General features: G+C 50.9%; 1 protein-coding gene and 1 long non-coding RNA gene across 5 annotated transcripts in view; one reads left to right on the top strand and one right to left on the bottom strand.

Annotated features, from left to right (window-relative positions):
* Positions 1 to 18,783, bottom strand: part of JAM3 (junctional adhesion molecule 3) — a 35,110-nt gene extending 16,327 nt beyond the window's left edge. The window contains exon 1 of the mRNA XM_054087149.1: positions 18,692 to 18,783. Coding sequence (XP_053943124.1) covers positions 18,692 to 18,740 — 49 coding nt within the window. The 5' untranslated portion in view covers positions 18,741 to 18,783. The remainder of the gene's footprint in view (positions 1 to 18,691) is intronic.
* LOC128854381 (uncharacterized) lies at positions 1,126 to 27,132 on the top strand. Of its 4 annotated transcripts, none has more exons than XR_008453439.1 (4): positions 1,126 to 2,936; positions 6,520 to 10,013; positions 13,690 to 16,139; positions 25,090 to 26,154. It is a non-coding gene; the product is annotated as an uncharacterized LOC128854381 (long non-coding RNA). The 4 variants fall into 4 exon arrangements; XR_008453437.1 differs by lacking the exon at positions 1,126 to 2,936 and adding an exon at positions 27,007 to 27,132 and having other exon boundaries at positions 5,407 to 10,013; positions 25,090 to 25,188; XR_008453440.1 differs by lacking the exon at positions 1,126 to 2,936 and having other exon boundaries at positions 5,407 to 10,013; positions 13,690 to 13,861; positions 14,136 to 16,139.
* Positions 27,133 to 27,779: the final 647 nt, after the last annotated feature.

Raw genomic sequence — 27,779 nt, 5'->3', positions numbered from 1 at the left:
GTATCAAAACAGTCCCATTGTACTGAGCGCTGCTCTTGCCATCTTCATTAACAAATGGGCAGCACAATTACATCTTCAAACTGTCCAGCTCACAGCCAACACGGACCGTGAAAATCGGTACATTCGCTGAAAATGGGACATGAGGGGATCTCAGGAGGGTCAGCTCAGCTCCACTTCAGCTTGAGAGCATGGAAGCCCAAGGAATAGAACTGGCTGGGGCCCTGGATATCTGCTGAGGCTCTCGGTGTATCCCCGTGACCATTTTCATCTGTTGAAGTGAATCTGCATGTTCATCAGCTTCAGTCCCTTCAAATTCAGTGTCCCCTACAATTCAGTAAGGACGTATGGTTCCAGTTCACTGGAGGAAAGAACTGAGTATTGGGAAGGCACAGGACGAGTAAGGGACGCACTATCTCAGCTGGCAGTGGATACACCACTCCGTGATCTGCTTACTGGATGAGAGTGCCTTACAATAGCTAAAGCAAAGGCCAGGAACAAAAATGGTGAGCGCTGAAGACAAGTGGGAATATTCACACAAAGCAGATTGGAAACCAACCCTTCCTGCCTATTCCCACTTGTCTCCCATTGTTTCCCTACCCAGCCCCAAGAATTGCCATGCAAGCACATCCTACGTTATTTCTCACTTCGACAAGTCCCCTTCCTCCCCAAAGTAGCAGATGCTGATACCAAATTAGTGCAAAGTGGGAGGGAACCAGCAGATAACTGCGATAAGAGCCAGGGGCAATGGTCTATCTCCTGTCCTCTCCCTTCCTCCTGTAGGCCTTCGTTTGCACCAGACAGATGCTAAGGGAAGTCTCCAGGGCAGAGCCAGGACACTGAGACATTGCAGGGATCTATGGCCAGGATCAGGGCGGCAGAATGAACTGTAACGGGAAAAGGGGCAAGTTCCTTTATTTTTGTCTTGTGTGGGAATTTGACTCAAGGATTGCTGAGAATCTCATAAGCCAAAGTGACATTTTCCAGGCTGAGAGCCAGCCAACGCACAGACTTGATCTCAGCAGGTATTTGACTTCGACAGGAGCTGGGATGTTCGGTACCTGCCTGACCCTGGCACACATTGACGAGGACACATATATCAAAGGCTGCCTGAAATGCAAAGAGAGGAAATAAGCGGATATGCTATCAGCACCGGGCTTTGCAACGCTCTTTAGTGTCTGGCTGCGTCCCAACCATCAATACAGAGACTCGCAGGGTTTTAGCCTATAATCCTCTATTCCCCTGTCTGTGACTCTAATCTCTTGATCCTCCATTCTCCTCCAGCCTATAGCTTGACCAACAAAACACAGATCTGAAGTTCTGCTTATCAGAGACCAACCATGTCATCATCTTCCTGTGGAAAATGGGAGTTGGGAAGAGAGTAGTAGTCATCAGAGCCAAGAGCTGAGAGCAGGCTTGAGAAGGGAACAGGAGAGGGCGTGAGCAAGCACACACAGAAATCACTTATGACAAGACTGAAAGCAGCTTTCTTTTTAAGAACATTTTTTCCAATTTTACAGTATCATTTTTGTCTTTTTTTCTGTGTATAATTCTAGCCTCGGGTATAAAACGCAATTGGCTAGCTAATGCGCTGCACAAAACATCTACAAACGAACGTTGCAAGAGACTGACTGCAGGCACCGAGGGAACATTCACGTCTGCCTATGAGTGTGCGCCCAAGAGCCTGTGAAACTACTGCTGTCATTCCACGCTGGAGAGGTGGTGCCGTCGTCTGTGAGGCAGCTTTGAAGCTCTGCAGTGCATCTGTCAGAACAAAGGGTGCAGAACTACAGAGGAACAAGGCATTTGGTAGAAAGCTGTGTGAGCCACGCGCGGGCCTGAAGATGCGTGAGCTGGGGGGAATGTTGTTCTAGGGGCTGCCCTGACTCAGGTGAACACATCTGAAAAGACTTACCTTGTTAACATCAGCCTGAGCACAGGCTGCAAACCTGCAGAGCGAGATGCGCTGCAGGGTTCAACAGAGATTATTTTCTTAGGGAGTACACGGGGAATTAAAGGGAGCCCACATGAAGTCACAGACAGATAAAGATGCAAAGCTTGACATAAAGCACTCTTAGGAAGATGCTGGCATAAACGAGCAGAGGAAGAGAAGGAAAGTAATGTCATATCAGAGCGAAAATTGAGGATGAATGCCATTCTTGATTATCGCAACCTGGATTCCTGACCAAGAAAGGTTTGTAATAGAGCAGAAATGAGCCTTGGCATGGAGGGGTTAAAAGATTACTTATCCTGAGGGAATTGAATTAGCCACATATCTGGGAACTAACTTCTCCCAGGCCCTGACTTGTTTTTCTCCTTAAATGTCTTCTGCTGCTATTTTTAGCAGAGAAATTTCTCAGTCGAATGCTCCCAGTTGAGTCCCGGTCAGAGGCCCTTTTCCCAGAGAGACGCAGGCCGGGCAGCAGGAGGGTTGCAGCTCTGCCTGGAAGATCCTTCCTGGCTGTGTGCTGGTCCCCAGTTCAGCTTAGCTCTGTCGCATTGTCCTGCCAGCTTTGGGCTTTACACGTCACACGCCGGGTCTCTCCTGAAGCACAGGGGACAATCCCCCCACCCGCCTGCTGCAGGCACATTAAATGCTCCCCAAAAGCCAGAGGAGGCTACAATCCGGTCTGCAGTTTCCCAAGCAGCTAAGGAAGAGCGTTTGGCTGGATTTGATAACTGCCTGCAGGCTTTTTAGGAGTATGAATGGGAAAAAAAAAAAAAAGTGGAAAGGAGATACAAAGAAATGATTAGGCTGACATTAATAACAGGATCTGCTTCTCAGCACTAAAATCAATTTGGATTCCTTCCAGTTCCTCCAAGGGAAACCATGGAAGCCTTTATTGTTCATAAAAGTTGCAACTAAAATTGGACTGGATAAGGCTTAAGAAAATACCTCTCGGTGGAGAACTCTGCTTTGGCTGCTTGAAACAAATGAGGTAACTCCCTTCCTCTTCTCTGCTTCTCTTAGGGCCTTTCTTCCTCCTTAGCCAAAACACCAACCTGTCCATCAGTCCATCGCTGCCTTTCCCTGGCTCCTCGCTGCTCAGCCTCCAGCACGGAGCAAGCTCGCTGTCTGCTTATGTGCAATTAGCAGTGGGTCAGGGACTGTTTAGGGCAGTTCACAGGGAAGCAAAGCTCGTAACTTCTTTTATCCACAGCTTGATTTAATACCTGCCTGCCAGAGATGGGCATGTAAATCAAAAGGCTGCATCAGGGCACGCGGACGAACAAATTGAGTAGAACAGGAGTGAACCTCTGGCTTGTCGGTGCTAATATGCACTTAAAGCTGGGGGACCCAGGAGAATCAAGCGCTTTGGATCTGGTGAGTGAAGCGGGGGTAAGGCTGCAGTCCAGCGCTGGAGAGCAGCCACCATCGGTTGGTTACAGCAAAGCCACAGTCTAGAAGGTCCCTCTAACAATGGCCCCTTCTTGGTCAGCGTATCTGTTGCCTGTATGTCTTGGAGTCACGTCAGTGAAGCAGATTGGGAACATATTTGTACTCCCCACAGCAGCATAGAAGCCAACGCAGACACAGAAGAGCAAGCTGGGCTCTTTTCTGCTCCTTGCCTCAATGCCAAGTTTCCAGCTCTATTTGAAAGCTGTGGCCGAGCCCTACTCTGGCAGAGGTGAAGGGAGAGGACGGGCAGAGTCAGGAAACACTCTGCTCTCCGCTCGTGCGTGCAGCAGTTGGCATCTGGCTACGGGAGAGGGGAGCCAGATTGAACTCAACTGTGCACCTCTGAAGGCCCCAAGAGAGAGAAAATCTGGCAGTGTGAGGCTTTGCCCTTCTCCCCAGCTATGCTTAAACAGTGCCCAGAACAGCAGTCACCGGGACAACCCACAGATGCTGCACAAAGACTTGTCCCAAAGGCAAAAGCTACCTTCAAAAAGCCCAGCAGAAATCCCAAGGATTTCTCTCTTGACCTTCATGTGCACATTCCAAGACATGGGCACTTAACCTTTGAGGCTCCTTTGAAAATCCCAGCGACAGCGTTTTACGGATGAGTATGCTTCCCCTAACATCTGCCCCCTGCATGGGATGCTGCCAGAGCCTCTCTCTCTCTCCTGGCTCTGCTCCCAGCTGAAGGACAGACAATAGGCATTTGAATGCATTCTCTGCTTCCCCTCCCAAACAGCCCGGGGGAGAGGGCATATCAGAGCCAAGACAGTAAAGCACAGCTTGCCAGCTAGCGACAAGTCTCTCTAGACCGCAGCTCGCCTTTTCTGTCCCTCCCAGTGTAGCTGAACCACTGGCTGCAGTTGTTACTGGGCATGCAGGCCAGCTCTGCTGGGCCAGTCCTGGCAGCATCCTGCTAGCCGAACTGAGGAAGGCTTATCTCAGCATACTACAGCCAGCCTGATCCCTCTCGGAATGCTGCCAAAACCAACAGACCTCCTGGATTCCCAACCCACCAGCCAGAGCACTGGTTAATGGACCTCTCCTGTACCTCTCTGCTGTGCCAGCTCACCTGGAAACACATCGGTCACCCCTTGGACTTCCCCTTGCTCACCCTCACGAGCTTCTAGCTGTAACTAACTGAGGAGCAGTTCCACCTGCAGGAGGTTTGACAAAGGTTCAGCAAAAGCCGGCTTGGATTCTCCTGAAGAACCATTCTTTCTCGAAATAGCTCTGCTTCTCGCATCCTGGAGCCACTCAGCCTGCTTGGCATCGGTTCTGCTGCTTCAGAAACAACAACAGAGAGTGAGAAAAACCCGTCTAGACACCGTTTAGACACCGTTTACCTTCCGTGGATTCCCATCGCCTCATCAAAGCACCGTTTCAAGCTAAACCTGCAAAATGACCAAGCAATAATGGCCAGCTCTCCTGTGCCTGCTCCAGCCAGAGGCAGCCAGACCCATCCCGGCATGCTTCAGTGCCCATCTTTTATCCAGGCCCTTCTGACAACAGGAAGAGAGGTAGGATGAAAAATCCCCTTACAGGAATACCAACACAAGCTGCCTGGCCTCGGACCATTCAAGTAGGGGCTGCGTCCTTTCTGCTCAGCATCCAGGTACCAGCAGAAATCTCACCCACTTCCTCTTGGTGATCTGCAAACATCCAGCTCCTTTCCAAAGTGACCACACAAGGCAATCCCTCTCTGCAGTTCCGCTTGTCCCACCTGCTCAGATCCTGGATCTCCTACCTTTCCAAAGCCATGATCCTGGATCTCCTACCTTTCCAAGTCCACACATGTGAATGCCAAACATCCCACCTGCTCAGATCCTGGATCTCCTACCTTTCCAGTCCACACATGTGAATGCTGAACATCCCACCTGCTCAGATCCTGGATCTCCTACCTTTCCAAGTCCACACATGTGAATGCTGAACATCCCACCTGCTCAGATCCTGGATCTCCTACCTTTCCAAAGCCATGACCCTGGATCTCCTACCTTTCCAAATCCATGCATGTGAATGCCGAATGTCCCACCTGCTCAGATCCTTGATCTCCTACCTTTCCAAATCCATGCATGTGAATGCCGAACAAGCTTTGCTACTACCCAGAGATCAAAGAATATCTCCCTATGGCATCAACCGAAAAGGGAGGTCACAGAGCTACAAGCAGCTTGTCCACCACGAGGCAACAAGTGACTATCAGAGCAGGACAGTCACCAGAGCTCAGGTAAACGCTCAGTATAGCTCAAAACTAAGGGAGCTGGAGAGGTTTTTAGGTTACTTGAACACAACTGACTCGAACTCAGTGCTTTGCGGAGGGACCAGCATCGAGCACCGACCCCATGCAGCCACCGCAAGAGTAACATCTAGCTCATTATTTTAATAAGGGTCCTTTGAAATACCTTCTGTGCAAGAGAGAGGGAGCAAAGAAAATCCAGTCTGGCTTTATTCCGTCTCAGGCAGAAACAGCCTTTATTTAGCAAACTGCTGTTAACAGCTCTGTCTCATTAGTCAGTGTTTAGGGAACCAGGCTGCAATTGTTCTGAAGTCTGGCATTGCAGAAAGAGCCTTGATAATGAGGTCTACAGGAGACAATTCCTCCTGACAGGCCCACAATGACCTAGAAATCCTACTTAATTCCCTGTCAGTGAAAAGTGCTGAGTAACACCGAGGTGCAGAGGCTCTGGGGGCTGATTTGAGAGGGAGGCTGCAGCCCCTGTTCACGCTTTGGGCTGTGATGTAAGAGCTCGAGGGTGGAAAAAGCAGCACCTCTCAACTATGCAGCAGCTCCAGATAAAGCAGGGGGAGGCTTGCCAGGCAGATAAACAGGAGTTTGTGATGGGAAGGTCTGTAGCCTCATCTGTAAAAGACTTTCCACCATGCAGGGTGTGCAGAGTGCTAGGAGCAGAAGTCTCTGTTTATTTAACACAACAGCAGAGAGAGGAGGAGATGCTTGGAAACAGCCTGGCTCTCACTAGGGCTCCTCTGAAGCCCCCCTCAGCAGCAACACCTGGATGATCTCAGTGCAGAAGGCTTTATCTCCTCTGAATCATGCCTGCTTGCTAAAACCCCACCAAAGGCTTTAACTCTGATTCAAATACCTCAACTTTTACCTATGTTCCCAGGCCCGGTGTGCCCAGAAGCTCACAGACTCCATCTGCACAACCAACACAGACCGTGGTAGGTTCTCCCACGGACGCAGCCTCTTCTTGCCTGAGTGGATGGAGGAGCAGCTTTCGCACACCAGGCAGTGAGTGCCCTGGAGGCATCATTGAGTTTTTGACACTTTCTGTCCAAACCACTTCTCCCATTTCCTTGGAGGACAACTCAGCAAGCTGGCACAGTCTCATGGCCACAGACATGCTACTCTCAAGTGGTTTGTTTCTGACAAGGAGTGTGTTAGGAACCTCTGGGTTGGATGAGGTACAAAGACTCAGCTGGAATGTGGGGTGGGTACAGCTGACCTTGATGACCACCCCCAATAAAGACCCTCACAGGCATGTGCTTGCCACCTGTTTCAGCCAGCAGACGTGGGACTAAACCAGGAATTCTGGAGCTGAATGGAGAGTCTGTTAAAGTGGGGACTGAAGACTCCCACCCACATGAAGCTGTCGCCGATGGGTGCCCTCTTACAGCCTCAGGGCAGAGGAATGTGTCCCTGCTCGTCGTGTGCAAGACTGCTACTCCCAGTTTAAAGTACAGCTCAAATCTGCAAAGGAGCGCTGTAAAAAAAGAAACGTGGAAAGGAAATCACCAGCCGAAACAATGTCTAGAGACAACTCAAGCCAAGTCTCTCGAATGGCAGCACCAGAAGGAAGGCTTCGAAATGGAGAGCGTAGCTCATTCTGCACCAGCTCTGCTGGCACAGACAGAAGATCTGCCTCGGAGACATGAGGAAAAGACATATGCCGAGAAAGGAAGGACCAGCTTTATTTTACCAGCCTGTGTTCCCACCACAAGCCTGCCTTCCAAAGTAGGAATTAAATCCAAAGGTGCCTATGCATCTTCCTTACTGTCATCCCCTTATCAGTTATCTCCAGGCTGCTCAGAGCCAGAAGATGAAAGGATCGTAACACCACTTATCTTCCCACTTAAGAAAACTGCTAAACAGCTTGCTCTTAAAGAGGAGGACACTCAAGCCTGGGGAAGCAGCTGTAAATTCTGCAAATGGGCTCCCTCGCTTTTCTCTGAAGGAGCTGCTGCTTCTCAATGAGGGACGCGGACAGGAAAAAGAAACCAAGGAGGGAGGCAAAGAGGGAAGCCTTTGTGGCAAAGAAAGACTTTGCCTCACGTCCAGAACATGAAGCCGAGTGACAGATGTGAGCCGTATGGCATGTGTGCCTCAGAAGTGGCCAAGGATGAGCCAGGAATTGAAAAGCTCCTGGGAAACATTTAAGCAGCCAGTATTATGACATGTTTGTCACTAGAGCACGAGAAGCTCCACAAACACGCTCTCCTTGTTACAGCCAAGAAGGTTAGGGATCCCCTTACGTGCTGCAGGCAGAACTGCTGCACGCAACACAGCTCCAGCTCTATCAGTTGAGGCCAGGCCACCACGCATCCGCTGTGGTTCTACCGCGGAACCTGCCTGCTGCCTCATCTTGGAACATGACCCTCATCTCCCCTCTTGGCATCACAGTGAACCTGGGTCTAGCTTGCCTTTGTCATTTAATAGCTGAGTCAAACTGTCAAAACAGCCAAATGAGATCTGTTCCAAATATTTGCAGAAAGAGGAGGATGAAGGAGCTGGCAGCGGAACACCAGGAGCCTCCCTGGGCAGGAGAACAATTGCTATTGTTGACCAACAGCGGGCAGCTGGCGGGCGATGAGTGAGCCTCAGTGCGATGTCAGGGAAAAAGCCCCCAAGCACCAGGAATGAACCGGAATCCAGACTCACAGAATCATAGAATGGTTTCAGTTGGCAAAAGATCTTTAAGATCATCAAGTCCAACCATCTATCCAGCCCTGCTAAATCTGCCACAAGACCATGTCCCCAAGTGTGACATCTACTTGTCTATTAAACACCTCCAAGGATAGGGACTCAACCACCTCCTTGGACAGCCTCCTCCAATCTTGAGAACCCTTTCCGTAAGGAAATTTCTCCTAATGCCCAATCTAAATCTCCCCAGCACATCTTGAAGGCATTTCGCCTTGTCCTGTTGCTGGCTACCAGGGAGAAGAGACCAACCCCCACCTCGCTACAACCTGCCTTCAGGTAGTTGTAGACAGTGATAAGGTCTCCCCTGAGCCTCCTTTTCTCCACACCGAGTCCCGTCTGACCCCTGGCAAAGCCCCCACGATCCAGCACTGCAGACTTATCACCCGTGATCGTAGCTCAGCTGTTGAATTGGAGAACTCGAGGCGCAGTTGGCAGCTGGGAGAGGGGGGCATTGGGTGTCTTAGAAGCTGCTGCCAGCCCGAACGCAGACTTCAAAGGGCTTTTCTTGCCCTGTGGTGTGGCAGAACATGCAGAGCCCGTGGGTGAGGACAGCTGTGTGTAGGCCAGGCCCACCAGAGGATTTCTGATGGAAGAAGAAAGAAGTTAGTACCTGTGTAACCTCCCCTCCCACACATGCAAGGCAGCTTTGGCAGGCAGACCTCTGCGCTGCCCTGTTATTTATGGGATGTGGAAAGCTGGCCAAATTGGAAGGTAAAACATCAGATACATAAGGATGCTTCCCAACTCAAACAGCCAGCTCTGCTTGAGACACAACACATGAGGCTTGGGAGGCAATTACAATGCACTCTGCTTTTCATCTCCAGGGATGGGTTCTAAGGTTCATTCCAAACCATTCCATGATTCCTGGCACGTGCATCCAGACCTGTCAGCACAGCACAGATCATTCACGTTGTGTTTTACTTCTTCCACATTGACTGTTGGTACCCAAACACCTCAACAAAAGCAACCCCAAACTTCCAAAGACGAGGAAGGGAAGGCAGGGCTGGTTCAGAGGTACGAGTCTCCGTTGAACTCGCAGCTGGGGCTTCCCTTTCTGAGGTTTGTTACTGATGCGCAGGACCTTGCTACTATAGAGCGGATGTTTTCCAGGCTCTAAAAATAACTAATTCCAAACAACATGGTGGGTAGAAAGAAATATTTATCTTTGGGCTTTTACAGAGATCAATGCAGAAGAAAAAGATTAAAGCAAAGATTTAAGTGTGTATTAAAAATAGCTGTTGATAAGATCCTTTGAGGGGATAAAAGCTGTTTTACAGAAGCAGCAAGAACTTTGCAACACCTTCCCTGCCGTTAACTGTGTAAGCTCCCGGAAATCATTGAAGAGAGTGTTAGCAGCCAGAGCGCCCCGGGAGGAAGTCCATTAGCAGGCAGCAATCTCCTTAATGGATCCTCTGGGTATGTGGTAGGAGCTGGACACTCGCTCCTTTCCACTGCTGTGATTCAAGAGCTGCTCGTGTAGCCATTATCATCCAGTACTCTAAGGAACGCTCCTCATCTTCACGGCAGCCTGCTAGTGTGATGAATTAGTCTTTTGGGTGGCTTTCATTGAGTGAGGACACAACTCGGTACAGTGAGTTTTTCCTTTTCTTTTTTTTGACAGCACCTAGCAGAGGCTGACACCGAGCTGTGAGCAGAACCGTGCGTGCTACTGTAACGCAGGTAGAAGCAGTGACATCTATCAAGGCCTTTGTTTTCCAGGGGGGGTTGGACTAGGTCGTAGCATCATAGAATGGTTTGGGTTGGAAAGGATCTTAAAGACCTAGACCCAGGTTCCCCAGAGAAGCAGTGGCTGCCCCATCCCTGGGGTTGTTCAAGGCCAGGTTGGATGGGGTTTGGAGCAAAGTGATCCAGTGGGAGGTATCCCTGCCCGTGGCAGGGGGTGGGACTGGATGGGCTTTACGGTCCCTTCCAAGCCAAACCTTTCTACGACAGCATCCCAACAAAACAAAAATATTGCCTCCTTGGCTGATTGTGACCTAAAAGATCAAGCAGAGCCTTGTACTTTTAGGTGCAGACAAAATCATTAAGTCCTCCGCTGTGCAACTGACTCGACTCGAGCAGGTCTGAGAGCACACAGCCACCCCGGAGAGATGTAAAGTGGCAGGAACCTTTCTACTGGGAATAAAAAGCAGGACTGCTGTGCAGAGCATTAGTTAAAATCACAAAATCAGAGAATGGTTTCATTTGGAAAAGACCTTTAAGTTCATCCGAGTCCAACCATCAAAAGGTAGGCTGGGTTTCTCAAAACAGCTCTCTTTCAGGACAATGTTTGCCCGTCTTGTTCCTTATGGCTAATGAAACAAAAGTCCTGGCTTACTTTGGGTACGTAGACTATCATGGGCTCCTTCGGCAACCATGAAGGACTTTGTGGTTTACATCTGGAGACAGACTGGCCAAGGCTGGGAGAAATGGCAGGTGAATCGGGTGTCACCGGTGGGGAGCAAGCAGGGAAGGTGGATGCTTTCAATGGACCCGAATTTTGGTCCTGAGGAGGGACTGTTCGCAAAGGCTTGTAGTGATAGGATGAGCAGAAATGAGTGTAAACTGGAGAGGGGCAGATTTAGACTGGACATAAGGAGAAATTTCTTCAGCTTGAGAGTGGTGAGACACTGGCCCAGGTTGCCCAGGGAAGTTGTGGCTGCCCCATCCATAGAGGTGTTCAAGGCCAGGTTGGATGGACCTTAGGCAGCCTGAGCCAGTGGGAGGTGTCCCTGCCCATGGCAGCGGGGTTGGAACTGGATGATCTTTAACATCCCTTCCAACCCAAACTATTCTATGATTTTTAGAAGTATTATACTTCCGCTCTCTAAGAGTCTAAAACAAAGTCTTCCAGTTAACATCTTACCTCTAAAATGCTGGCCACTTACATAAGGAATTGCCCCAAAGTTTATTAAGACAAAGATTTTCCAAAGAGGCCACGGGCATTAGGAACACAGCCTAGTAATGGGTACAAATCCCCTTAGATTTCGGTGGATTTCTCCAGCTCAGCAGAAAATCTTACCTAGGCCACCAGAATAGATATTTAATAGCACGATTAAAAATCTTGAAATACTGCTGAACAGCGTCCACTGCTGCCTTCCAGCCACAGGCCAAAGATATAGTAAGTCCCTGGCAGCTTTAAAGCTCAAATGAGCCGGCCATGCCCAAATGAATTAAGAGAACTCTTAAAAACCTGCTGATCTTACATTTGTGTTGTATTAATCAGGTACATTGATGGGAGTACGTTAGAGCGTGTTCTGGCTTCATCTCTGAAATCCCTGGGATTTATGACTTTAGGGAAAAAAAAAGAAAACCTTGAGCATTATCTGAACACAATTTAATTTCCTCTACTTCATCTACGGCTGAGCCAAAACCTTCATTTCCCCTTGTAACTGACTCTGCTAAGCCCCGCGCTCCATCCGACCAGGGGCACTACATAACCCAATACATTCTGTTATTTATACTGACAGGTGATTCTTGCATGGCAGAACAATTCCCATTAATTTTCTGAGCTTATCTCAAGTACCTGTGGGCTGTCAGGTTACAGCATACACAGGGCTGGGGTTCTTTTTTAATCAGTGAACGCCAGCCCAGTGGGACTGGACTCCCACTCGCTGTTTCCCTTGGGAGCAGGGGGTTTGCAGAGATGATTCTCCCTCCCAAAATCCCATTTATACATTTTGCTTCTGCTCTTTTCTCTGCCAGTTGTGCGGTTTGGAACACGCACCAAAAGCAATTTCATAGAATCATGGAATGGTTTGGGTTGGAAGGGATGTCAAAGCCCATCCAGTTCCACCCCTCTGCCATGGGCAGGGTCACCTCCCACTGGATCAGGGGCTCCAAGCCCCATCCAACCTGGCCTTGAACACCTCCAGGGACGGGGCAACCTAGGCCAGGGCCTCTCCACCCTCATCAAGAAGAATTTCCTCCTAACATCTAATCAAGATCTTCCCCTTCCAATTTAAAGCCATTCCCACTCATCCCATCACTTCAGGCCCTTGTAAAAAGTCCCTCCCCAGCATTCCTGGAGCTCCTTCCAGTACTGGAAGCTGCTCTAAGGTCTCCCCAGAGTCTTCTCCAGGCTGAACAACCCCAACTCTCTCAGCCTGTCCTCATAGCAGAGGTGCTCCAACCCTTGGATCATCTTCGTGGCCTCCTCTGGACCCGTTCCAACAGTTTCCAATCTCCTTCAATACCCAGAGCAGCCGAGAAGGAGCTTTGGCGATACACTTAAAAAACACAGAGGGACACCTTCTCTTTGTGCATGTTAGTGTTTTATCAAAGAAATTTGAAGCCTTGGCTTAGGATGCTGTTCTGATAAGAACTGGGCACCATCAGTTATGCAGCTGTCTTGGTTTTACACTTCCAAGCAGTGTCTTAGACAGCTGAACTGCTGCACAGGAGTCACACAAAGCTTTCTTACACTAAGAAATGCAGCACGGCAATCAAAGTGAGTGACTGCTGAGGATGAAATGATAAGAGAGCCTCAGCCTGCTATTCTTGTTTAGGAAACCCCTTTAATGTACACCTCCCTAAAGGTCTATTCCCAAAACAGAAGTTTGTGAGGGGTTGGTTATCCTCGAGACCAACGTTCTGGTGAAGTCCATGGAGCTCTCCTGTTCTCCAGGGATGGACTCTTTGGTTGGTGAGTCTCTAGGAAAAGAACTAAATGCTTCAAACAATACCTCTAATCTCAACTTAATACTGAGGGTGTTAGCACTCTGAAGGGTCAGAAGCATACAGAGACCTGAGCCTTCCAGCCAAAAAAAAGTCCATTTTCTATGTTATTGTTTAATTTACTGAAACTGAAAACTCTCATTTGCAGCATGGGAGTTTGAGAACTCATCCCAGCAGGTATTTCCTCTGCCCCAAGCACAGCTATTGACAGAACTCTACCCAAACAGCAATCCAGCCCCTTTGGGTGAAAATAAAGACTGTGTCCAGAACATTCATTAGAGCAATTAAAGCCATTAACTGACTCAGGCCATGTCCTGACTCAGCGAAGGAACAGGTTTTGTTGCACCACACACACCCTTACTCCTCCACTACATGGAACCGATGTTTAGTGGTTGAATTTGGGTTTGAGCCTGGGTCTCATAAAAACATGATACTCCCTCGGGGTTCAGAGGGAAGACAGACAGCCCTTATCAATTGCAAATAGACGGTGCAGTTCATTTTCTAGTTGATAGAGAAGCTAGATTGAGAATGTAATTATCCTAATTAATTTTATCTCTTGAATTCATCTCTTTTTTTAATATAAACAGCAGTTTCAAAGCAGGCCACCAGCTCTTGCGCATAGAGCAGTTGTTTTATCTTGTTGAGGGGCTCGTTAGCAACGTTTGCTGTTGTTTTGCAGAAGAGGACTCTTGAGGACTCGGAATCCTGTTGGGCTGCGGAAATCTTTCCCCTCGCTAACTCCCTCCCACCACTTCAAGCCTGCTCTTTAAGGAGTTCACGAACCTTCTCCGGATCATCAGGGCTTGATGCCATCAACTGCGAAGCATTAGCGCTAAATATACAACTGGGAGGTCAGTTCTGCTTCAGCACACAAACACTCATCGCAAAGGACGATAAAGCAGCAAACGCAATTTGCAAGAGAAACATAAATAATAATTCAAATGAGCTGTAGGGAAAGCAGGAGAAAATCAGGGCTAAACAATGTTTTACCCTTTGGAGGTGGTTAAAGTCAGGGGCAAACTGGCAGGCGGCTCAAAACCCACCCCCCACTGTTCTGTAGAGCAGCTTCTGCCCTGATTTGTGAAGTTAATGCAGAAGCTCATTCCGCTTTATTTACTTGTTTAGGTGATTTTTTGGCAACTCAACGCGTGTTCCTGGTGCAAATCTTCAGGGTGTGGACAGATGACTGAAAAACATTTGCAGCGAGCCAAGAGACCCAGCATTCAACTTGTACAAGGAAAATAAACAGGTCAGTGAAGGAACCCAAGTTCACAATCAGAGCAACATCTCGATCCGCAGCCCTTTCTCCACACTAAGAAAACACATTTTACTCTTTGAATTTACTTGCGCTGCAGTCACAGAGTAATTCTCAGAAGTATTCGGAGCAAGAGGGAATGTGCTGGTGTCACGTTCTTTGTCAACAGCTGTAAGGTAGATGTGCATCCAACAGCTCTTTGGTGGTGATGCCAGATATTGCTCACCCAAATAGGAACACCAAGCCCTGCCTAAGAATTTTTTTGAAGATGTTATTGTCTGCTTTTGGCACAGCCCTCAAAGCTGTTTGTCCCGGTTTTTTACTGCCTGTTGAAAAGAAAGCAATACTGCAAATACTTCCCATCAGAAAATACCAACAAGCAACTTATCATGATGGTAACAGAGCTAACGACATTTCCACTGAGTGGCTTTTGGCACTGACAGCTGACTCGGAACAGTTGTTGGTGGCTGGGACAGATGGACTTCATATTAAAAAAAGAACGAAAAGGGAAATGAGAACTACTCTGTAGATTTTGAAAAGCCCTTTGCAAAATCCAGCCTGCTACCAAAACCTCAGAATTAAATCAAAGGGAGATTTGATCACCTTGAGCTTTAAAGCTGAAACGTGCCAGGGACTCGCTTGATCTCCCCAGCAAGGACTCTAAGGTATCAACATGTTTTATTTTCAACAAGGGCGAGTTTTGGGAAGGGGTCTACAGCTCTGCCCTCAGTCCAGCATGTGGAATCTTCAAAACCCAAATGTTTGTTTCCACGGGGAAGCTTGCGACAGAGACCTCCAGGTAGGAGATAACACTGATGCCAGTTGTAAGCCCCACTTTCTCCTGACACCAATAACTGCTGCTGGTATAATTATGACCATGGCATTTCCCTGATGCGCGGAATATTTAGATGCTTTTAGTGCCTAAAGCGGGGTATGCACTGACTACATGCTTCACTGGCTCCTGTTTCATGACGACGTTTTAAGGCCGTGATCAAGAGCAGGGTCCGTTCTGGCAATAACATCGCAGAAGGAAGCAACCCCTGCTCCACAGCACTTACACTCTAAGCATCTTACAGCCTAAAGCACGCGAGTCAGTTTTGCAGTGTGGGATCTCAGCATCTTGTTAGCTTTGTCAGCTTCCTTTTGTGCCTGTTTTTTTCCAAGTAGTCAGTTGGCATCAAACACGTCCTTACGGTCTCACTCCTATCTCGCTGCCCAGCTCCAACCCTGCAGACCGCAGCACAGGTTTAATTTTACACACTGCTGACAGCATAACCTTCACGTAGTGAGATCCCCCCTGTGTTTAAACTCAAGTGTTACAGAACAAACTTTATCCTCAGCCTCACTTCTGCCCATTCCTTTGGGTTTATGACCCCAAGTTTTAAACCAGCTGGAAATCGTTGCAGGCTGAGGCACTTTGATTTGGCCAGAACCCGCTGTATTGAAACAGAGAGCAAATCCTGTGGCCACTTGGTTTACTCACCAGATAAATGTTTTCAGGCAGAGGTGTGAAACCAGTGGTGTTCGGTTGGTTTTAGCAACTTTTGTCTATCTAAAGAAACGCAGGAATAGTTGTAGTTCATTTCCAGCCCTGCTGTCTCTTGGCAAGATGCTGAGGCACTGCTCACACAGCAGAGAAAGGCAATGGGGCACTTTTCTACCCTGCAGCCCAACCGTAAGGAGAAGTTGTGTTAATTCTGCTATTTTTCTCATTCAAAGGGAGCACTTGAATCCAAAGTTTGCATCTGGAAGACTACACGATGCTCTAAGATTAGGTGCTCCCAGTTTCTCCTGCTGAAACTGTTCCTGCTACAAACCATAGCAAAGCAAGTGAACAACAGACCCAGGAGCGCGTGACAACCATCTCCTCGCAGGTGGGTGTCAGAGTCATCTTCTCACCCCTCCGCTCATTTTCTTTTCGGTAAACAGTGCCCAAATCTCACTTTATTTCAAGCCCAAGAGGCTCAGCAAGTTATTTGGAGTCATTGGAGAATTGTTTTGTCCCAAGATAAACAGTTTGAAGTATTTTGATACACTTCGGTCTTGACCCAAAACAGTTATGTGTCTGTACACATGTGCATGGGTGTATTTTAGTGATCAGCTGCTGGTTGTCACCCTAACCCCACTCCATCCCATTTACTCCTTCTGCCATCTGGGCAGACTGGGGGAGGGCAACGCAAACCCACCGGCTGCTGTCCCCCTCCTCATCCCCCCAGCTATTAATAGCCAGACACCAAATGAGCCCAAATTCATTCCTGAGCGGAATTAGCAAATGTTTTTGCAATTAAAACTGCAAACATTCATGCGGGCCCCCCAGAACAATAGGCGCCTGTGCCTGGTCTTGAATAGGCACTAGTGTCCACCCAGCCTGCCTGCAGAGCCTGCACATTCCTGGCACCCTTATCCCTGGACCCACTCCTTGCTGAGCTGGGTTTTTGGGGTTGGTTCCCCCCCTCCCTGCAGTATCACAGTCCCACCAAGGGAACCAGCAGGTCCTTGCTGTGGGCATCAGGGCTGACTCCATCCTGTCCTGTTCCGTACCGTCTCATCCTGTCCCATCCTCTGGCACAGTGGCATGAAGCTTGTCCCCACATCCCACCAGGGATCGGGGCAGTGCAGTCCTGCATCCTCCCGGGACAAGGGCTGGGGCAGGGCAACCCTCTGCTCCTGGGGACAAGGCTCAGGGCACCGCATCCCCTAAATCCTGATCGGGATAGTGTATCTCCCCTCAATCCCCAAACCCTGGCCAGGATAGTGCATCTCCCCCTGCTCCCTGAATCACCATCAGGATAGCGCGCACCCCTACTCCTCAAATCCTGGTCGGGATAGGACGTAATTCCCACACTTCCCGAATCCTGATCCACTCCCCAAGTCCCGACTGAGACAGCGCATCTCCCCCATTCCCTGAATCCCAATCCACTCCCCAAATCTTGATTGGGATAGTGCATCTCCCACTCCCCAAATCCTGGCCAGGGTAGCACATCTCCCCCCACTCCCTGAATCCCCTTCGGGATACTGCATCTCCTCCCACTCCCTGAATCCCAACCAGGGTAGCATATCTTCCCCTACTCTCCAAATCCCGATCCGTTCCCCGAATCCCAATCAGGATAGTACATCCCTCTGAAAATCTTGGCCAGGGTAGCACACCTTCCCCCATTCTCCGAATCCTGATCAGAATAGAATTTCTCTCACTCCCTGAATCCTGATTGGGATAGAACATCTTCCCCCATTCTCCAAATCCTGATCCGGACAGCACATCTCCCCTCACTCCCTGAATCCCAGTCAGGGTAGCACATCTCTCTACTCCCTGAATCCCAACTGGGGCAGCGCATCCCCTCTTTCCCTCAGTCCTGACTGGGACAGTGCAGCCCCCTTTCCCTGAATCCTGATCGGTATAGTGTAACCACCCTCACTTCCTGAATCCTGGCCAGAGTAGCACAACTCCCATTTCCCAAATCCCAATCCACTCCCTGAATCCCGATCAGGACAGCACATCCCCCCTTTCCCCCCAATCCCGATTAGGACAGTGCATGCCCCTTTCCCTGAAGCCTTATCCACTCCCTGAATCCCAACTGGGACAGCACATTCCTCCTTTCCCCCGATCCCAGTCAGGACAGCGCATCCCCCTTTCCCTGAATCCCGATCCACTCATGAAATCCCAATCGGGACAGTGCATCCCCCCCTTTCCCCCAATCCCAGCCGGAACAGCGCATCCCTCTTTCCCATATCCCAACCAGGACAGCGCATCCTCCTTTCCCTGAATTCTGATCCAATCCCTGAATCTCGATCGGGGCAGTGCATCCATCCCTCTTTCCTCCAATCCCAGCCGGGAGAGTGCATCCCCCTTTCCCAGAATCTCGACCCACTCCCTGAATCCCGATTGGGACAGCACTTCCCCCCTTTCCCCGAATCCCCATCGGAGCAGCGCATCCCCCTTTCCCTGAATCTCGATCCACCCCCCCAATCCCCATCAAGGCAGCGCATCCCCCTTTCCCCCATCCCCAGCCGGGACATCACACCCTCCCTTTCCCTGAATTCCGATCGGGACAGCACATCCCTCTTTCCCCCATTCCCAGCCGGGACAGTGCATCCCTCTTTCTCTGAATCCTGATCCACTCCCTGGATCCCCATCGGGGCAGCGCATCCCCGAATCCCAGCCGGGACAGAGCATCCCCCTTTTCCCCAAATCCCCATCGGGGCAGGAAATTCTCCCCTTTGCCCCAATTCCAGCCGGGACAGCGCATCCCCTTTTCCCTGAATCCCCATCCACTCCTGGAATCCCCATCGGGACAGCGCATCTCCCCCGTTCTCCCCGAATCCCAACCGGGACAGCGCATCCTCCGCTCCCTCCCGGCGCAGCGCATCCCTCGGTCCTGGGCTCCTCCTCCCCCGTTCCCGGGGCCTCTTCCCGGCGTTCGGGACTCACCGAGCAGGGCGAGGAGCAGGATCCCGAGCTGGCCCCGCCGCAGCGCCATGATGGGGTGTGCGAATCCCCGCTCCGAGCCTGCGCACTGCCCGGCCGGGGGCGGGGGGGGGGGGGAGCAGCGCTGCCGTCTCCGCGGAGACCGGGAAGGGGCGGGGGGGAACCGCATCCCGGCGCCTGGCACCGCGGGGAGCCGAGAAACGGGGTCCCACCGCATCCCCCCGCAGCATCCCGAGGGAATGGGGGTCACACCCGCATCCCCCCGCAGCATCCCGAGGGAATGGGACTCACACCCGCATCCCCCGCAGCATCCCGAGGGAATGGGGGTCACAGCCGCATCCCCCCGCAGCATCCCGAGGGAATGGGGGTCACACCCGCATCCCCCGCAGCATCCCGAGGGAATGGGGGTCACACCCGCATCCCCCCGCAGCATCCCGAGGGAATGGGACTCACACCCGCATCCCCCCGCAGCATCCCGAGGGAATGGGACTCACACCCGCATCCCCCGCAGCATCCCGAGGGAATGGGGGTCACACCCGCATCCCCCGCAGCATCCCGAGGGAATGGGGGTCACACCCGCATCCCCCCGCAGCATCCCGAGGGAATGGGGGTCACACCCGCATCCCCCGCAGCATCCCGAGGGAATGGGGGTCACACCCGCATCCCCCGCAGCATCCCGAGGAAATGGGGGTCACACCCGCATCCCCCGCAGCATCCCGAGGGAATGGGACTCACACCCGCATCCCCTCGCAGCATCCCGAGGGAATGGGGGGTCACACCCGCATCCCCCGCAGCATCCCGAGGGAATGGGAGTCACACCTGCATCCCCCCCGCAGCATCCCGAGGGAATGGGGGTCACACCCGCATCCCCCGCAGCATCCCAAAGGGTCCCGGCGGCTCCTCTTCTCCCTAAGCATCGGGAATACCGCACCAGGAAGGCTTTAAAGATGCTTTTGAGGCAGCAAAAGCTGGAAATCAGCCTGAACCCAACGTTTGAGTGATCAAACCCATCCCGGTTTGGCAGTTCTATTTAATAGGAACCCCTAAAAAGTGGGTTTGCGATTGATTTCCTCCCAAAATACTTTCTCACGTTGCACTTATGCACAATAAGATTTTGACAGTTCGCAATAAACTTTGGACGGTTCACAATAAACTTTTGACCAACTAAAGGAAGCGAGAAGCGCCAACAGCCACCTGAGGACAAAGAGCTTCTCTGGAGGAGCTTCCCCGAGTCCTTGTGCTGTGCTGTATCTCTCTGACACTGCCACTGGTTTCCCTTAGCGATTCTCCCTTGGCACTGAGAGCATCCCAAGCTGCTGAGTGGTCCTCAAGGTGTTCCCGAACCTTTTTCTTTGATGAACAGAAAGAACCTTAGTTGGACTTGATGATCTTTTCCTGGTCAAGTGCCCAAGAGGGAAAGGCACCAGGAAAACTGTGCTAGGAAGGTTTTAAAGATGCTTTTGAGCCAGCAAAAGCTGGAAGTCAGCCTGAACGCAACGTTTGGGTGATCAGACCCATCCCGGTTTGGCAGTTCTATTTAATAGGAGCTGCTAAAAAAAAAAAAAAGGGATTTCTCTGTATTTTCCCCAAAAATACTTTCTCACGTTGCACTGTGAGGTTCATGATAAGCTTTTGATGGTTCACAATAAACTTTTGACGGTTCACGATGAACTTTTGACCAACTAAAGGAAGCGAGAAACACTAACAACCAGTTGAGGACAAAGAGCTTCTCTGGAGGAGCTTCCTCAAGTCATTGCACTGTGCTGAATTCCTTCTGACACTGCCACGGGTTTTCCTTAGCAATTCTGCCCTGGGAAGTGCCTCGGCACTGAGAGCATCCTGAGCTGCTGCATGGTCCTCAAGGTGTCCCAGAACCTTTTTCTCTGATGAACAGAAAGAACCTTGATTGGACTGGATGATCTTAGAGGTCTTTTCCAACCTTAACGATTCTATAGCTCTACGAAACGCAACTCATCAGCGCTGGCCACTGGCCCCGAATGCAGTGAGTCAGCCCGGGTTAATGCGGGTTCATGCGTCACTAACTGTCAGTAGCGTGTAATGAGGATGTAATTAAGATGCTGTTGAGGATCAAGCAGCTGGAATGAAAGCCGAGCTCCTCTCTGTTCTGTAAACCAGCTCGGCAGAGCTGGTGGAAATTAAGGGATGTAAAAATGTATTTAACTTAATAACGTAGGAGATCTAACTCAAGATGCTAATGAGTAGATTTAAAGGGCTGATCTGAGCCTGGTGAAATTAATACGGAGATTCTTGTCAGTTCTAATGGCCAGATGTGATGTTTCACTGGGGATGAAGGGGAAGGAATCGCCTAATAAGACTTTATGGCTTAAAGCCTGACTCCACCAGGCTTTGAGTTGGGTCCCTGTTGAATAAGGAGTCATTTTAACACCGTTCTTTTGGACTGAAATGTCAGGAGATGTAAAATATGATGACATAGAGTATAATCAGCGATAAAATGTAATCACCGAGGTGTCAAGTTCCTCACTAACTTCCAGCAGCAGTTTGATCAGGAAGGAGTGCAGCTGGGAAAGAGGAAACAAGAAAGGACAGGAGGGTTTCTTATGCCCTTCTTCTGGCCTTTTAGGTTGTGTTTACACAGCCAGGTGAAAAGCGGACCTGCACATGGTCTGGTGGACCCATGCGCCGTGGGCTTTTCCTCTGCTGCTGGCCAGGGAGCCTGCTGGAACCCAGGCTTGACCTGTCCACACTGGGCGTAATCCATGTAGGCAGAGGCTGGGGTTGAAGGCACCTGGCAAAGCAGAAATGACCTTAGTGGATAACACTTGGACACGAAACCGTGAACATCATTGTGTACACAGACCCTTGCACAGGACAGGAGGCCACAAAGTTGGTGAAAGATTTAGAGGGGAAGCCACGTGAGGAGCAGCTGAAGCCACTTAGTCTGTTCAGCCTGGAGAAGAGGAGAATCAGGGGAGACCTCATCGCGCTCTGCAGCTTCCTCACAAGGGGAGGAAGAGGAGCAGGCACTGATCTCGTCTATCTGGGCCTGAGGGGATGGCAGGAAGATGTGCCAGGGGAGGGTCAGGTTGGACATTGGGAGAAGTTTCTTCACCCAGAGGGTGGTGGAGCACTGGAACAGCTCTCAGGGAAGCAGTCACGGCACCAAGCGTGACACTATTCCAGATGCCTTTGGCCAACGCACTCAGCCCCATAGTGTGAGCGTTGGGGTTGTCCTGTGCAGGGACAGGAGCTGGATGGACTTGGTGATCCTTATGGGTCCCTTCCAACTCAGGACAGTCTCTGATTCTGTGACACAGGTGCCGACTGCCTATCTCAAGCAGATACAACTCTAGGCTCTTCTCTTTATGCTGCCTTCATGGTTTTATTGCAGCAAGGTTCTGCTTTTTAATCTGACCTTGCCACTGAGGACCCATTTGAAACGTGAAGCTCAACAAGCAAAAGGAGTCACAGTAAATATGATGCAAGAACCGTAGCGCCCGTCAAACCAGGACAGCACAGCGCTGCAGTGTAAAACATTGATTTTCACACACAAACGGAGCTCCCATTTCATTATTTAATGTTGAAACAAGCAACTAGAAAAAAAATCCGCGCTGAGAGCAGCCCTGTATAGAGTGGGGATGTAGTCATGCGTGATGAGGAGCCTCTAAGCCTGCCTCCTCCTGTGACTTTTAGCCAGACCTGTTGTGACAGGTCAAGGAGCAATGGTTTTAAACTAAGAGAGGGAAGATTTAGACTGGATATAAGGAAGATATATTTTACAATGAGGGTGGTGAAGCCCGGGCACGGATTGCTCAGGGAAGTAATGGAGGCTCCATCCCTGGGAACATTCAAGGTCAGGTTGGAAGGGGCTCTGAGCAACCTGATCTGGTTAAAAATGTCCCTGCTCCTGCAGGAGGGTTGGACTGGATGACCTGTGAAGGTCCCTTCCAACCTGAAGTGTTCTATGATTCTATGATTTCTTTGTGCTCTGAAGAGCTTCCTATCCATGCCCAAAACAAGAAAAGGAATCCTCAGGATGAGAGGGAGGGAGCATGTGTCAAAGAGCCCTTCGGTGCTCCAGCACAGGCCTGTGGAGAGGAGTGATGGAGAAGAAAAAGCTGCACGACCCAGCCCCAGGCAGTGGAGAGGCGCAGGGCAGGGCGGTGGGACCTCGCTCCCGGCACTCGTCAGAACAGAGGGACAGTGACCAAGGACTACACTGGAAAAAAATCCTCCTTAGGGGTTTCTAAAGGTTGCGTGGAGCATGTTGTACATGAGGTGCTTGGGATGTGAAAGCGGCTGAAGGCAGCTCGGAGGAAATGTATGTCCTTTTGATGATTGCAATGCCTGAAGGCCCAAACCAAGGTTCAAGCCCTGCTGGGAAGAAGCTGCTCAAACCTGCAGGAACAGGCTGTGCCTGTCACGATGAGTCTCCAACAGCCATACATGCACATGGCAGGCAGGAATGTTATTATCCGGGGCCCTGGGGCTCCGAGGACTCTGCCAATGAGCTGTGACACACCTTGGTGCAGAGGAGCAGCCTGAGTCCTTGAGGCTGTCCATCTGGACCTGTCCTCACCATTAGGTTCACTCCAGACCTCATTAACTTGGAAGCTGGGATTGCGGCAGGCCAGTCTGCCGTCCTGTGAAGAAGGAGGTCCTGGCAGACCTTGCCAGGTCTTGACAGCGCAAGAGTTTGGCTGCTCTTGGAGGCAGGAGCTGATTGTGCTGCCCTGGTGGGAGGACAGCAGCTCTGCAGGTCACCTGCTTCGGTCAGGTTAAAGGAAGACCCCTCTACACGTACAAGGAGAGCTGTGGGCCTCTGTGTGTGCAAACAGAGAGGAGCTTGTGAGGCCATCTGAAGCATCTCCAGAGCCATCTTCTGTGTGTGACAGGGGACAGGTCACAGATGATGTTGGTAATAGGTGACAGAATCGGCCATCAGGGATGGAAAGTCTCTCCAGAAGCAGCACTTGGGTGAGCTGGAGGCTGCGGCACTTGTGGAGCTGTGTCTCAGCTCCAGCCCCTGAGTAGGGGCTGGGCAGGACCTCCCTGTCTGACCGGGCAGGGCGTTTGGAAGCAAAGTTGTGCTCATCTGGGAGAGTTTCTAGAGTGACTGTAGGCTCTGCAGGTTAAAAGACATTCGTATTTATACACATTACTTTTGATCTGAGGATCCCAAAGCTCTTTGTAGATGTACCATTTACTCAAGATCATTCTCAGCAACGCTGGGAATAGACACAGGTATCTGGCTTGCGTTCGTATCTCTTTGGCGCTGCTTCTGCTGCTTGGGCAGCATTCCATGGATGCGCTTGAGCTGCAGTGCCTCTCACTCCTAGCTTAAGACAGCATCTCTTTTTTTTTTTGTCTGCTGGAATCTAGACAAGTTGTTGATTCCGTGGTGTCTCGGACCATGACCCCACTCCTACACCAGTTCCATCATTTCTCCCTAGTTCATCGCTCAGGCATATGCTCGTCTATTTTGAATCATTTGTATGTGTGAGGCTGAGTCTCTCCTAATCTCGTTTCCCTCCCGAGGCGTCACTCACACTGGCATGTGCCTTTTCCCTGTCTGCCTCCCTCTGTTTATAGACTATGGATATTTTTAATGCCACCCTCTAATTAGAGGTAGTTTTCTCCGGATATTTTCCGCACAAGGGCTCTCACGTCTGTGGTCGGCAGGGCAGGCAGTAAGTGCTGGGGACTGGCTGTGCATAGAAACCTCCCTGCTAAATAAATACGCTCACCTCCCAGCAGCCCCTTTCCAGAGATATTGGGATAGCGGGGAAGGCTTGCATTCCTCAGGGGTTTGTCTGCAGCAGGGTAGTGAGATAACAGCTCTGTAGAGGAGCCAGCTAAGCCCTCCGAGAGATGGCCACAGCTGCCTTCTCCTCCTGCGGCCCCTGCTGCTCGGAGCTCCCTGCAGCTGTCTCCAAGCTGAGCAGTGAGCACTCATGGCCTGGAGGAGCCTGCATCCCTGGGGATCCCTGAGCTGAGCTCATTTACCCTGTGCTGGTCCAGGGATGGAGAAGAGAGCGATACTAATTACACACGGCCTTGAACCAGATCTCCCAGCCTGGGTTCCCTGGCTTCCCAGCACCGCGCTGCCCAAACCTCTCTGTCTGCGTGGCTCTCAGCATCCTCCTAAGCCACAGCCAGCAAGGATGCTGCCATCCCCCCAGCAGCCTCCGGTGCTCTTGGTGCGTGCAGCCCTTTTCTCCCCTCAATGGACAAACAGCATCTGGCTGACCCAGGAGGCAGCGAGCACCCCTCTGGCTGCCGCATCCTGCTGCAGCTTTCCTTTAGCTCTGTTCACAGCCAAGTCCTCGCTCTCCTGCCCCATCCCCCTGCAAACTGGAGCTGCAGATTATAAGGCCAGCTGGTCATTATCACGTTACACTGCTCTCTCTCCTCTTGCCAAGGCGAACCCGGGAGATGGCACCAACTCACAGAGCGGCAGGTTGGACGCTCAGCCTGGTGACCCAGCTCAGGTCTTAATGCTACCGGACACGCTGACAACAGTGAGTACGGCTTTCCCAAGGCCAGGGCTGTGTGGAGGAGACGGACACTACTCCCTTTTCCTCTGCCAGGGGTGTGGAAGCAAGATTTGATGGTCATCGGGAAGGGGATGCTCCCTCTCCTTCCTGATCCTACCTAGGCGTTGGTTCACAAACATGTTGATAACTGTTAGAGCTGACGCTCTATTGAATTTTTCTCTGTTTTTGAAAGAAGCCAAGGGATAGAGAGGGAAAATATTTGCTTAAGGAGAATGAGGATGTCCTGCAAAGCTTTGGACTCCCACGGTCCTGGTCGTACGCTCAGGCTGCTGACACTCTGGGCCAGAAGGAGCTGCTCTGGTTCCTCAGCATCACAGCAAGAGATCAGCCAGGTCTTCAAATCCTTGCTATGCAGATAAGAACAACCTGCTATTGCAGTGCCTCTTGCTGCCTCCCAGCAGACTTATCCCCCTGCAATCACCTCGTTCCCTTCCTGAATCGCTGTTTATTCTGGCTCTGAGGGCTCATGCTGATGTGGTGGAGCAGTCTTGTCAGCGAGCTGAATTTTCCAGACTCTCCAAGATTGTTTTGACATGCTTGACTAGCAGTTGCTGTGTCAGCCAAGGGTCTCCCACCACCCAAGCAGCACCTTGCTGGCCAAACAACACATGCCCTGGGGCGAGCAGTTAGCCATGCAAACACCCCCACATGCATGCACACACCTATTGCACTGCTTTATTGTTTAATAAGTGCTTTGGGTTTCGCCATCCCAGCTCTCTGCATGTCTCCAGCAGACAGTGCTAGGCTCCCCAGCTAAAGCTGGTTTTAATAGCTCTTGATGACTCCCATGGAAATCAGTTCCGTGTCGGGCTCTGGATTGGCAATTGTGCTCAAACACAGTAGGTTGTTTGAAAAGGAGTCGGGAATTTGGTTCTTCTTGATCTCTCAGGTAGAAAATGGTGCTATTTCCTTACCTCCACCTACCTGAGGAGTTGACCGGATAATGGGCATCCCACTCCTTGAGGTCAGAGAAGCAGTCAGAGAGCTCATCTCCTGATGTGAGCTGCCCAGGCTCCCTTGGCTGCTAATAGGAACGTGGATTTCTTGGTCTGCTGCATTAGGGCTTTGGGTTTCTGGAAGGCTGTGAGGACAGGGGTGACTTGCTTTGTGTAGCTGAATGCCATCCTCCGTACCGTCCCTGCCCGCTGCCCTTGAGCAGCCAGGTACAAGCACTGTCCTGCCTTGCAGGGAAGTGCAGGGCTTGGTCTGGAGGAGGAGCAGGGCCTTAATCTCTGCCAGTTGAGTTACGCTTGCAAAGACGATTAGACATATGCCAGCTAATTCATCCTAAACAGGATGGAGGGAGAATTTGCCACTTAGAAATGACAGATGAGCGAGCCCATCATTCCTGTCACTCTCGGGTAATACATGCTGACATAAACCCAGTTTAGCTTTGAGTTTAGCATTGCTAATCCTGCTGGTCCATGCCTCTCCTCCCTATCCTCCCCTGGCATCTTTCTTCCCCTTTCTCTGCTTTGCCTCTCTCTCCCTCTCTCCTGCTCCTGGCTTCTCTGGCTTTGCGGGGCAGACAAATTCCCCAGCATCCTCCACCCTTCTCCCAGTACATTAGTGCTAGTTTGCCTTCCAAGGAGTGTTTTTTCTTCTCCAGAAAGCATCCAGGGAAATCTTATCATCCCAGGGCTTTGGACAGACAACTTTCCAACCCTATTGTAGTTGTTGTCCCCTCTTTTACCTGTTAGCTCCCCTTGGTGATGAAGCATTGCTCGGGTACCTTCCAGGTGTGCTTGGTGTCCTGTCTCCCATGTGTTTTTGTGCTTACAGCATCACAGAGGACTTAGCCTGGAACCACCACGTTGTTTGAAGAGCCGTGTGGCCAACCTGAACACCGAGCTTTTCTGCAGCGGGGTTGGAGCCTTCCAGGAGGTGAAAGATGCACGTCCATGGGTGATGGGTGCAAAGGCTGACCTCTCTTCCAAGAGCTGTTGGGGATATAAAGCTGAATGGCAGGACCGGAGATAGGTGCTCAGCTCCAGTGGCTCTTATCGCTGCCACAGGACCCCAGGGCTCCCTCTGGAGTGCTGCAATTCCTGCCGGGATGCAAAGCCTGCTCACTGTGTGAGTGCTACAGGATGGCAACCGGAGCCAGGCCAGCCACATTTTCCTGGAAATCCTGTTGGCTTTCCTTCACCATGATGATCCGAGTGTCCCAGCTGTCCCTGCTTGACTGATCCACCCACGCAGAATATGTGGCTTTTTCTTGTGTGCTATCAGATGCCTCAGAATCCTCGCCCTGCTACGCTCCTTCCTGTGTCTGAGAGCTCCCCCGCATCCCCGGCGAGACTCGTGTGTCCTGCCTGACCCTCATCCCTCAGATCCCACCACCTGGGGTAAGAAGGGCAGAGACATGAGTCCCATGAACCAAGGACTGGGTTGGGTCCTGCATCCATGGGGCTACGGCTCCTGTGGAACAGGCTGAGTTTGGAGCGATGGGGGATGCTGGATTATTGTGTCCAGTTCTGGAATCCTCAACATAAGAAGGATATGGAACTGTTGGACCACATCCAGAGGAGGCTACAAAGATGATCAGAGGGCTG

The sequence above is a fragment of the Cuculus canorus genome, chromosome 23, assembly GCF_017976375.1.
Source record: "Cuculus canorus isolate bCucCan1 chromosome 23, bCucCan1.pri, whole genome shotgun sequence".
Classification (NCBI taxonomy): Eukaryota; Metazoa; Chordata; class Aves; order Cuculiformes; family Cuculidae; genus Cuculus; species Cuculus canorus.
The sequence above is the reverse complement of the archived record's forward strand: the minus strand, read 5'-3'. Positions and strand labels throughout refer to the sequence as shown.